This window comes from Aplysia californica, unplaced genomic scaffold, assembly GCF_000002075.1.
Source record: "Aplysia californica isolate F4 #8 unplaced genomic scaffold, AplCal3.0 scaffold00435, whole genome shotgun sequence".
In the NCBI taxonomy this organism is placed as follows: Eukaryota; Metazoa; Mollusca; class Gastropoda; order Aplysiida; family Aplysiidae; genus Aplysia; species Aplysia californica.
Genome location: NW_004797705.1, coordinates 316,570 through 328,485, shown reverse-complemented (window position 1 = coordinate 328,485; position 11,916 = coordinate 316,570). Strand labels below are relative to the sequence as shown.

Below are 11,916 nucleotides of genomic sequence, written 5' to 3'. Positions count from 1 at the left end.
CCACCCCGTCTTTCCCGTGTATGTGCGTTTGTGTGCTGGTGCTTTATATAAGAATCCAGCCGTTCGCGTGAATGTCAATCAGTCAGCGAGCCGTCTGGCGAGAGCTTTTACTCTTAGTAAACTGACTTGTGTTCGGTTTTTTAAAAAAAAGAATTCTATCTTAAGGAAGAGGAAAAGAATTATATTACGTCCTCAAAACAGTTTGTTGATTCTGGGCATCAGTGTTTCCGCCTCGGTATCATTTCGGTAATGTCAAAAGCTTTAAAATAATAATATAATAATCATTGATTCTCGTGATCGAGAGTGCAACAACATTCGCCGAGGCTACGACCATGCTAAATGCAAAGCCACGTGCGTTTACGGATAAATTGTGGAATTTAAAAAGAAACCAACAAAAAAGAAACCCACTACAGAAACAGAGTGCCATTCCGTTTACGAACTCAGATGAGACACAGACTCAGTTATGTCATTAAGTAGATGGACTGGATAGTGTGTTTTTTAGAACAGCTTTGATTCACTTTGATAGTTCGTTATTTTCCTTAATAATCTCGTGTACTGCTCCAGGATCTCTGCTGTGACCGTGATAGATTATATACTCTATGTGTGTGTGTTCGTGTGTGTGTGTGTGTGTGTGCGCGCGCGCGCGGTGCACACGCGCAAGTGTCTCCTGGTACGGATAGTTCAACTTTGCCCTAGTTCGCCGTACAGTTGGAAAAGTTTTTAAAAGATCGACTTTGTTTTAATCATATTGTGTTTCATAATGTTATCCATAACAATCAGTGCACAATATCAATACATTCATTATATATTATAATAAGTTTCAGACAGCCGCATACTGCGGATTGCTGGTCCTTGCTCTACTACACGATATTTTGCCATGGTTCTTGTTTGTAAGTTGGTTGTAGGTGGGAGGTGAAGTGGGTTTGAGGGGTTGTTGGGGTTTGTTTATTTTTAGGGGGAGGGGGGTGTTGGGGTGGCTTTTTTTTTTTGTTTACATGAGGGCCATTGCAGGGTCTTTTTTGGGGTAGGGTTTGGGTTAGGGTTAAATCTCTTCTTTTTTTTGTGTGTGTCTTTTGAGTATTGATTAAAGTTATCAAACATGGAACGTCTCAATACAGTCAATGCACAGGTCAGAGTCAGACCATCAACTCTGAGACTTGCGGAAAGTTTACTTTGAGGTTTGAAGTATGGAAATATTTTCAAAATATCCCTTTTTTTTGCTTCTTTAGCTGCAGTCTCTCCTGCTAAGCTAGGATGGCTGACCTGTTTGTAGCCCTCCCTCCTGTCACTTCATTTGGTGCTGTGCTGTTTGGCAAGAACTCCAACCGACCTGCCTCCGAGATTCAGGATGTGGTCAACTTCCCCGCCAAAGATTATGGTAGTGGAGAAAAAGTCAAGGTAAGTCCGTGTTGGCGTATTTGTCAGGGGGATTTGTCAACTTAAGATTGGTGAACAGTCAGCCTATATATAGTATCTTCAGGTTCGGAGTCTGTTATTTCAACCCTTTTTTGAATAAATATATTCTGTCATCTTTTTTATGTGCACTCTATCTATCCATCAAGACAAAAAGTAGTCCTGCCACTGACAAATCCTTTTATTTTTTGGTAAGTGTTTTATGGCGCTCGCAACTGCATATAGTCATATGAGCGTGCGGGACACATTAGACATTTTCAGTTGGTAGGAGATTTTGAATTTTTCTTGGGTGGCGGCAGAAGCCTACTGTATTGATTTTGAACCACTCAAGGGATCTATTCAAAATTTCCTACCAACTGAAAATGTTTAATGTGTCCCATGTGCGCTCATATGACCTTTTGCAGTTGTGAACGCCGTAAAACACTTACCAAAAGAAAAAGAAAGAAAAAACAAGCGCAACTTGCACACAGAATCTCCAATATTTGTTACCCTTATCCGAGAAGGCTAGGTGTTAGGTCTTACCAACTATAAGATCAGGGGTATGGCTGAAAGATAGCAGTAAGTAGGAGCCAAGGAGTAGCAGCAGAAAGGTTGCAGAAAGAGTCAGGAGCCCAGAGGAGGGGTCAAAAGAATTGAGGTGGTGGGGGCAGAAAGTTTTGACAAAAGCAGATGACAGAACATGAAAACAGGAAAGAAGGTGAAAGGAGAAAATGTTTAGAGAAGAAAATGTTCTGTTCCTGTCCAGATTTGAACCTGGGACCTATTGAATGAGAGGCGAACACTGTAACCTCTCGACCACAAGAGCCCCCTGGCAAATCTTTGCTCTTCCCAACAGCATGTGAAGTTTAGAGTCTTGTTTTATTTTTCCAACTCAATTTACATGTGTAATTGTGGAGTATACGAATGCAGCACAAAGACTATTGGAATGTAGAATTGTGTTGATCATGTTATGATATAATAAAAGAACCTAGGCTATCCATGTTAAAGATGTAGATGCAGAAAGCTGCTGACACCAGCTGGAACAACATTTGCAGCAAGAGATTTCTTATCTTTCCTGTCATTTTTACCTTGAACAGTGCCCCAAATGACAGTTATTGTTTCAACATGCTTCTCTTTACTCCAACCAATTCAGTGCACCTACATCGAGGTGGATCAAGTGGGCCACACCAACGCTGTGGTGGTGAGTAAACCATCCTGGATGTGGGGAGCTGAGATGGGAGCCAACGACAAAGGAGTAGCTATTGGTAATGCCCCAGTGTGGACCAAGTTGAATGGACCTCAGGATCTAGAGAAGAAGTTGCTAGGAGCTGACATTGTGAGGTACAACAACAAAAAAAGAAGCATTTTCAGAAAGCTTATTTAAAGTACATTTTAATGTCTTTTTCAGGTCTGATTTAGTCTGTGAATTCTGAGTTCATTTTCATATTTGAAGCTTTCTTTTTCTTTTCTTCAATTTTCTCAGAATGATGTTGGAAATTTCCTCAGTGAGTTGTCTGATTAAGATTAATTCAAAATACTCTGTTGTTTTGAGTCAGATGAAGTTCTCTGCTTCTAACTACACTATTGAAAGCATTTCAGATTATCTAGAAAGTTAATTGAGTTGCAACATAACAGTGAATGAAATGTTTCACTGCGAGCCAGAAGGACTTGAGCAACGAAATTGACAGGGTCATAATATTTCGAACTTATGAAAAGTTTTCAATGCTTGTTTTAAGGATAGTGCAGGTGGTTGAAGGAGGCCGCTCGTAGTTCATCCTTCTGTACTCTCCTTCTGTTGTTTCTCTCAATCCATCTTGTTTATGCAGAGCAGTAAATGGTCGTTTTTATGTCATTGCATCTCTTTACTGATACCACCACACTGTGCATCTCTTTACTGATACCACCACACTGTGCATCTCTTTACTGATACCACCACACTGTGCATCTCTTTACTGATACCACCACACTGTGCATCTCTTTACTGATACCACCATGAAGGTAGTATGAAAGCGAAAAGGGTATCAGTATGGTTGTGTGAGAATTTTATTTTGGTCTGGATGAATTTGGTCTCCCTTATAATGACTGATGCATTGTTTGTCAGAAGCTCTCATCTCCAGTATCGTACAGTTGTTCAGAGAGAGATGGAACAACTGTTAAGTTTTCAATATAGCTGGTATTCCATTTTGTTAGTTTCAAAAACAAAATATGAAGGTGAGACACGCTTTGATAAACAATTTTTCGCTTAGCCTTTGTAATAATATCATTGAACACAATAGGCTATTAACTGAAACTTTTACTAGATTTCGAAATCCTTCATATCTTTGGAGAAGTTGTTGTTGTTGTTGTTGTTATCGATCCAGCAACAGCTGAGCTCTTGCCCTTCTGTCCAATGCTATGTAGTGATAAGTGCAGGTTTGCTGCAGTTGCTGTAATGTTCCATAGAGTGTATTGATCTTTGGAGAAGACAATCCCAAACTTTGATCTCATGAGAAAAATGAGTAACTCAAATATTTTTTATTGCCACTGTAAAACAGAATTTCTCATTATGGTTTGTTGTGATTCATATTTTGGGACCAACTAGAATAAGTCTTCATGTGAAAAAGCTCAGGATGGTTTTGAAAATGTGATCTCCCACAGATTTTGAGACAATCCGTACACTCCTTCTAAATCTGAAATTTTCACAATGTTTTTCTCTGGCATTCCTCTACAGAGGGTGTTTTGAGGGCAGCACTGGTAGGTCCTGCTTCTGTGCTTTCTTGTCTTTTGTTTCTGTGTTGCTTTTTCCCAGTGCTGAATGACTTTCCTTGTTTCGGTGTGCTTTTCTTTACTCATACTCAAACGAACTCCTCTCCTCCCCCTCCCCCAGGTTAAGTTTGGAGCGTTCATCCAGCGCCCGTGAGGCTGTGGATGTGATAGCGGGTTTACTGTCTACATACGGACAAGGAGGGCCATGCACAGATGAGCCTGGGGAGGACGGCTGGTCCTTTCACAACAGTTATCTCCTGGCTGACAGTTCCGAGGCCTGGATCATGGAGACTGTGGGCAGCCTGTGGGCGGCTGAGAGGATCACTGGTATGTGGTTTTCACTTCATCGTCATCATCAAACACGTCAGCCCCATGGCCTTATTGCTTCAGTGAGGCTCCATGTTCATTTTCCTCTTACTGCCAATATTTGCGCTATTTTATGCACTATTTCTAGATTTAACTTGTCGAAGATCCTGTGTATGAACTAGAACAAAAAGCAGCCTTGATCTTGAATGAGTTTGATTTGAAATAGCTTCCTTTTCTTCCTAAAAAGTTAACGCTAAGTCCAAACTCTATTATTCTTTTTCTTCCGATTTTTTACTAGATCGTTTTGAAATATGATAATGTACAACTGAAGCTTTGTCCGAACGTTGCATCCCAAATTCTCTAAACTAAGTTTTCTTTCATTTTCTTCTTTCATATAATCCCTTTTTTTTTCAGCCTGTCTGCCTTAGATTACTGGTACATGTCCTTCAGACGGCATTGATTAAAAAAAAGAGAATAAACTCAGTGTGGAAAAGAATGTAACATGTCAGAGATTATGACCCAATGAATCGCATTTTGGTTTTCTACTGTTGGTATAATGGACTGAAAGAAACAATTTCTAAATTCTTAGTCTTTTATTCTGTATTTTATAGTACTGTCTGTTCTTTGTGTGATAAAAGAGAATGCTTGAGACATAATCACCTATGGCAAAAAATATACGCTTTTGTTTTTGGCTACTTATGTCATTAAATGGGGTCTCAGCAGTCTTACTTTGAGAATTCAAAGACTGTCATTGTCTCATCCATTCGGACAGATTGCTCTTTGCAAATGACTTGAAAACAAAAAGGAAGTAAAGAATATTCTTTTCATAGATTTCTATGTTGTAGATCTTACAGTGAGAGAAAGACAGGGGGAGAGATGAATGGAGAGAGAGAGAGAGAAAGTGGGAGGGGGTATGGGGGTGGGGGATTGATTTTGTGGCCCTGCATCTTTGTGTTTGTATTGTAGGGTGTTTATGTGTTCTTGTTGGTATGGAGAAATCTACCTTATTTGGTGTTATCTTGACTATTAACCTGTACACTAGAAGTTTTTTAAGAGAGTTATCATGCTTCTCTTCCAAATTGGTTTAGTACTTTTAAAGATGAACATTGAAGTGGAGGTTTCTCCTCTTCAGTTTCCTTACAATATGAGTGGTTGGCAGACCATCTAGTGAGGTTTTCTCCTTCTTTCCTATCAAACAAATATATGGTCCTTATCTCTCCTTCATTTTTGTGTTTGTTACTCTCTTGTAACACCTCTAATCTTCTACACTTATAAATATGACCTAATTGTGATGCAAATGCAGTAAGACATTTGCTAAAACCAAAAGAGTATCCTTACCCTATTGAAAAGAGTATGAAATGCGTGCCATATGGTATAATACTGGCTGGAGAAGCTAGCATGTGTTGAAAATGCAGTGTTTGTGTCTTGACAGATGGTGTGAGAAATGTATCAAATGAGCTCAGCATCACCACAAAATTGGATCTGTCCTCCCCTGGTTTAGTCGACGAGGCAGTCAAACTTGGCCTGTACTCACCAGACAAGGGACCATTTGACTTCAAGGCTGCCTTTTGTGCCCAGCGTGTCTCTCAGACAGGCTCAGTGCACAGCACCAGTTTCCGCCTTCGTCACGGGAAAGAGTTGATGGACAAAGTGGTCACCAAAGGTAAGGGCCTATTTGTTTTCCCTTCCCCTTTCTATCATTCACCTGTCAGATCTAGACCATTAGTGTTAGGGGGTTCTTGTGGTCTAGAGGTACGGTGTTTGCCTCTCATTGAATACCTTAAATAGGTCCCGGGTTCGAAACCTGACAGCGATGGAAAATTTTCTTCTTAAAAAAAGGATCTCCTTTCACCTCCTTTCCTGCTCTCTAACCATGTTCCATCATCTGCTTTTGTCTCTACTCTCTACCCTCCCCCTTGCCCCCTCCTTTAGGCTCCTGACACTCTCTGCTACCTTTTTACTGCTACTCCTTGGTTCCTTCTTACTGCTGTCTTTCGGCCATACCACTGATCTTTTGGTAGGTAAAATCTAACACTGCCTTCTCAGATAAGGGTGAAAATATCTCGCAGGTCCCATGTGCAAGTTGTGCATGGTAAAGATCACTAAGTGATCCTAAAATCAATAAAAGTAGGCTTCAGCCGCCACCCAGGCAAAATTCAAAAATATTTCCTACCAAAACTGAAAATGCCCGCTCATTTGACCTAATGCAGTTGAGAGCTCAGTAAAACTCCCAAACAAAAACAGACAAAAAACCAATAGTGTTATAATTGATAGGAGGTCCAGTGACTGAATGGTCCAATAAACCATCCGACAAAAATGTCCAGCAGCACCTGCCGTAGGGTGTAAGATAATGATGATGTGTTCTCGAGCAAGAGACATTGGACCTAGCTCAGTAGGGTGCTGTGCTGTGCTGTTGTGATCAGTAATGATGAGTTTGTGCTTAAAATTTTTGATAGAGGGAACTCATGAGTGCGGTGTTTCATTTTAAAAGTTAGCAATCTAAATGACCTTTTTTGTATTGATGTGCTTCTCTTTATTCAACAAATTAATAATTATAAGTAGTTTATTTGCACTCAATGAACCATGTCCTGAGACGTTTTTCATTTTTTCACATTGTCCTACAAGGCAAGTTTGGTTACCGGGACCTGTTAAGCATTCTGCGTGACGAGGACGGAGGTATCTGTATGATGGACGGGGGATTCATCACAGCTGGCAGTCAGGTGTCTGTGCTCCTACCTAACTCCTCACCCTCGCCAAATGTTCACTGGTTCACTGGTGAGTTCTATTTTTATATTCTACTAGTAGAAAGCCTATTCTCTGAATGGAATAATGAACACTTTTATGCCACACACACACGCACGCACACACACACACAGATACTCTGCTTAATAGTGCATCCCTGTCCAAGTGACAGAAAATATTCTTTGTGATTTGCACACCAAAATTTGCTAGAATTGTTGATTAGCCTGATTATTTTCAGACTGCTAGAAACCCATAGACGTTTATGAATAGATGGAAGGGGTTGACCTAAGATATAAACATGAATGTCGATGTAAACAGAATGCAAAAATTCATTTTTTTTATTTAAAAGAAAAAGAACGTATTTGTATGTTTTTTTAATTTAAAAAGAATGTAGACCAGGATAGTGGTAATCTATTTTATGGTAAAATTTCAGAATGATTGATAGTCAAATAAAGTCTGAAGGCATGATTTTTTAAAAGTTACGTTATATTTTTGGCTCAGCACATTTTTGTCCATTTAGAACACATTTCTGTGTGGGTTATACTGAAAATTGGTGACTAAAGGCTACTAAAGGTACAAAAAATGCAAATTTGCCGCATCCAAGGACTCTCAAACTTTGGAAGTCACAAATTTTGGTGGCCATTTTTCCCCTTGTCTTACCACTCTAGGCGACCCCCACCTCCTTTAATCACAGATATTTTCTCTTGGCTTCTTATCAAGATAGATGCCTATTTTTTCATCAAAAAACAAGATAAATGAACAAGCTTCAATGTTATAGACTACTAATAACTCGATATGCCCCAAATCTGACACGCGCCTGATTCCCCTGCAACGTGACACATCTCTGTTTGAATAAGCTGGCAAGAAAGGGTGGTATAAGTCTTGTCTCAGAAGGAATTCAAAAGTATTATCTCTCTATTGTCTTGATTTTGTTCCATAGATGCCTCAATGTTGTGTTGATATCTTGCCTGGCTGTTGTAGTGTTGATGTCTCTAGTTTAAATTGCCTCCAGAACATTTTTGAACTTTATTTGTGAAGGTTTGATGTTTGAAGACTCTTCCTCTAACTGGCTTAGTTTTATTTTCCATGGACATTGAATTCAGTGATCTCTTCACTTACTTACAGTAACTTTTCAGCCTTGAAAGATGTGTTAAACCCTATTCATATACTTATATATCTGTATATCATAATGGTTATCCAAAAAATTGTCTATTACATTACAGTTTATTTCTTTAGACAAGATTCTGTCTTTTGTAAGTATATCATAATTACACCAATTGTTTCATCATTTTACTGGGTTTTTGTCTTAACATGGTACCTATCTTTCCTATGAAGGTCCTAGATCAATTGAAAGAGACAGCCATGTTGACAGAACAAATGATTAAGAAGTATCCCTCCAACCACTTAGTGTTAAGAAAAGATAAACCTCAGCCTAAGAGGGTTGTGCTGTATCTTGATTGGTGGAGATGTGCATTCAAGTCTGTGTTTCATCCTTTTCCTTATCTAGTGGTGCAAGTTTTCCAAAACTCAAGCAGATATTCCATTAACTCCTTTTTCTTCAGGTACCCCAAACCCAGCCACCTCCATCTACAAGCCTTTTTTCTTTGGCCCTGGAGCAGAAGTGGGCACAGTGACAGTGTCTCCCCCAGTTGAGGCGGGGGCGGACCAGAGCGAGACAGGTCACGCCCTCTACCGGGGCCACAAGCGTCTGTGTATGTTGATGGACAGCCAGGAAGAGAAAGGACACAGTGTGCTGAAACAGCTTAGAGAGCTGGAAAACAAATGCTGTGAGGATGTGGATGAAATTGTCGCCAGCTACAGGTGAGGTCAAAGCTCAGAAGATTTTATGCCCTACTTTACATGAGTAGGCAGGTAAAAAACAAGGGGAAACTGCAGAAAACTCAATGTGACCAATACATTAATAAATATGTTTGGAAGCTTCAAGCACATAGTGAAGTAATTGAAAATCACTGCGCAAATGTTTATGTCTCATACTTTTATGTACAGTCGAACCTGTGTGAGAGGGAATCGCAAGGGAGCCAGAAAAAAATTGCGTCTGAGACAGGGGAATTTAGGTGGAGATGGAGGTTGGGGGGGGAGAGGTTCAAAGGCCCAGCCGGTGGGATCAAGGATCGCTGGTCCGATCAGCAGGCAGTGGTCAAAACTTCACACCTCTCAATTGCTATCCTGTCTGATAATGACATGCGTCAGTCTTACTTATCCAATTACCACCAGTGCTTGCCTTTCATAGGACTACTGTTTGACCTATTAAAAACAGAAACGTTTAAACATCTCCTTTGCTTCCACCCTTAGCCCCACCCACCAATGCCACCCTTTACTGCCATCATTGTAACAACGATTCAAGGGACTCTTTTCTCGGCTGGCCGTACGATCAGGGCGGCAGGCATGTCAATCTAATTTCACACCTTTAGCTTCTGGACCCAGGAAAGTTTCCGTAGTGGCTCGCTACTCAAGCACTCTCACGGGCATTCGGGAGATTTCACACCCACACTACACTGACCATCTGCATCGCTCAGGGCTCACATGATGGGGTAACATCTACCCCCAAATTGTACCCCTACTGCTCTTCCTCGGCCAGCCGCATGACCATAGCGTTAGTTTAGAGCAAACGGAACCAAACTTGCGAATTTTGTTTCAAATCAGGGCTTAGCGGGCAAAGCTTTTTCCGTCTTAGACAGGTGAAATCCTCGGAAGGGAGTGGATTTTTCTTTCCGTTTCCGCATTGGACAGGTTTCCGTTTAATACAGGTAATTAAAGAAGAATAAATCAAGGAGGGAGCGGGAAGATTCCGTTGAGACAGGTTTCCGTTTTATACAGGTTTCCGTTAAGGCAGGTTCGACTGTACATATCATTTGTCTGTATGCAGGTGTACACTCCTGATCAAGAGATCCCTTGTTATTTTGTCTGGAGCAGAGAAAGGAGAAAGATAACTGGTTGTGTTTATGGTATTATTGGTATTATGCTTATTGAAAGAAGGGACAGAGGGGTCAACAGATAGAATAATTGATAGGAAATTGAGAGGATTTGTTGGTTGAGAGACATGCGAAGCAGAATTTGGTTGGGTTGTTTTGTTGTTTGGTTGTTGTTTTTTTTGTTTTTTTGGGGGGGTATGAATAAAGCTGCCATTAACTCAAAATTTCTATTTAATTTTGTAGACTCAAGTCTGTGTTTCATCCTATTTCCTTTCTAGTGAGGCAAGTTTCCCCAAACTGAAGCAGATTTTCCAGCACATGGCTAGTATGGAGCTCAACTTTTACGTGTGATCTGTCATCATCCAGTTCCAACCCTACCAAGTTATCCAGCCTGCCAGAGCTATGCTGCGCTTGTATCAGGTGATTTTAGGCCAGGACGACCATCATTCTGCAGATTTCATTTCGCTCTCACTATGTCTTTAGAGAAGAAACTGTCATAAGTGTTCTCTGTATGGTGTTTATGGCGGAAAAGACCATGTTTCAAGGTGCTTTGCTTGACTGCAAACTTATCTCTGAAACCCCAGGGGATTACTTATTTGATGTTATTCTATCAGAACAATATAATATAACTTGTCACAGTAAAACAATATTTGAATTTGGCTTTCGGATTCTTCTCAGAAGCATTCTTTTATGTAAACACAAAAAAAAACCTGAATGTTACATACATTATTGTTCACCAAGAATACCAGCATTACATACCGTTCTATTATAACAAATGCTGGTGTAGGGCTTTCAGCTTGGAAAACCTTTCTATGTATATGTCTCCACTGTAGGTCTTTTTTGCTGTTGCATAGATGAAGTTATATATTTAGAAATGACTTTGAATTTGTATGTGGATCATTTGAGAAAATATTTTGTTTATATTCTTACGTACTAAGCATTCTGTAACTGAAACATGGGTTTCGACTGCTTGGCAGATGTGCTTCTATTTATGCTATACCTGTTACATAAGAACTCGAGCTGATGATCATGAATAACCTCAGACATGTGAAGTATTTTTAGTTGAGTTCAACGTAGATTGCAACATTTTTCCCTGTGAGAGGATCATCAGAACATTAGAAAATATGCCAACATGTTTTTGTTTCTTTTCAAAGGTGTAAGTTCAGGTTTCTTATTTAATTAGACTTCACAGTGCATCAATTATTGAACAAAGTTATGTTGAAAATTCAAGAATAATGAATAGTAGAGGAAGGAAGAGCAACAGTATGTGTTTCTTCATAATTGACATTTTGTTTTGTTGGGAGATTGATATTTACATTCACAAAACTTGTAATGTGTTCAAACTTCCTGTGTCAGATCATGTAACCTATGTTGCATTCTTCTAACTTAAAAAAAAAATGAATAACGGAATGATGAATTTCCCTCAGTATTTATATTGTTTCAAAGCCTCGAAGGCCTTTTAATTTGCCTTCTTGAACGCGGTGCCAGGGTTCTGATCAAAATATTATCCACTACACTTTGCTTTTCTGGGTCAAGTGATTGTTCAGCTCCTAATTGAGAGACTTGAGTTTCTTTTATATGTTCTTTTTGTAAGTTTTGCTTTCCTTGGGGTTGGGAGGGGGGGGGGGGGTGCTTTTATGAGTGATTTTAATATTCTTGTCAGTACTAAAACTAAAAGAAAGAGAATGTTGGTGGAATTATTTCAATGTCCAATGGCACATGTTGTGATAACAGGGCTAGGCAAAAATTGATGTACAAAATGCTTTAGATCGCAGGGGCTTGTGCCATATGGAATCAT

General features: G+C 39.8%; 1 protein-coding gene across 2 annotated transcripts in view; it reads left to right on the top strand.

The window, feature by feature from the left end:
• LOC101860915 (secernin-2) overlaps window positions 1-11,516 on the top strand; it is a 24,753-nt gene extending 13,237 nt beyond the window's left edge. For both annotated transcript variants that reach the window (XM_005104772.3, XM_035971429.1), the window contains exons 2-8: window positions 1,230-1,398; window positions 2,546-2,733; window positions 4,259-4,464; window positions 5,876-6,106; window positions 7,069-7,218; window positions 8,748-9,006; window positions 10,397-11,516. In XM_005104772.3, the coding sequence (XP_005104829.1) occupies window positions 1,255-1,398; window positions 2,546-2,733; window positions 4,259-4,464; window positions 5,876-6,106; window positions 7,069-7,218; window positions 8,748-9,006; window positions 10,397-10,469 (1,251 nt within the window). In that variant the 5' untranslated portion in view covers window positions 1,230-1,254 and the 3' untranslated portion in view covers window positions 10,470-11,516. The remainder of the gene's footprint in view (window positions 1-1,229; window positions 1,399-2,545; window positions 2,734-4,258; window positions 4,465-5,875; window positions 6,107-7,068; window positions 7,219-8,747; window positions 9,007-10,396) is intronic.
• Window positions 11,517-11,916: the final 400 nt, after the last annotated feature.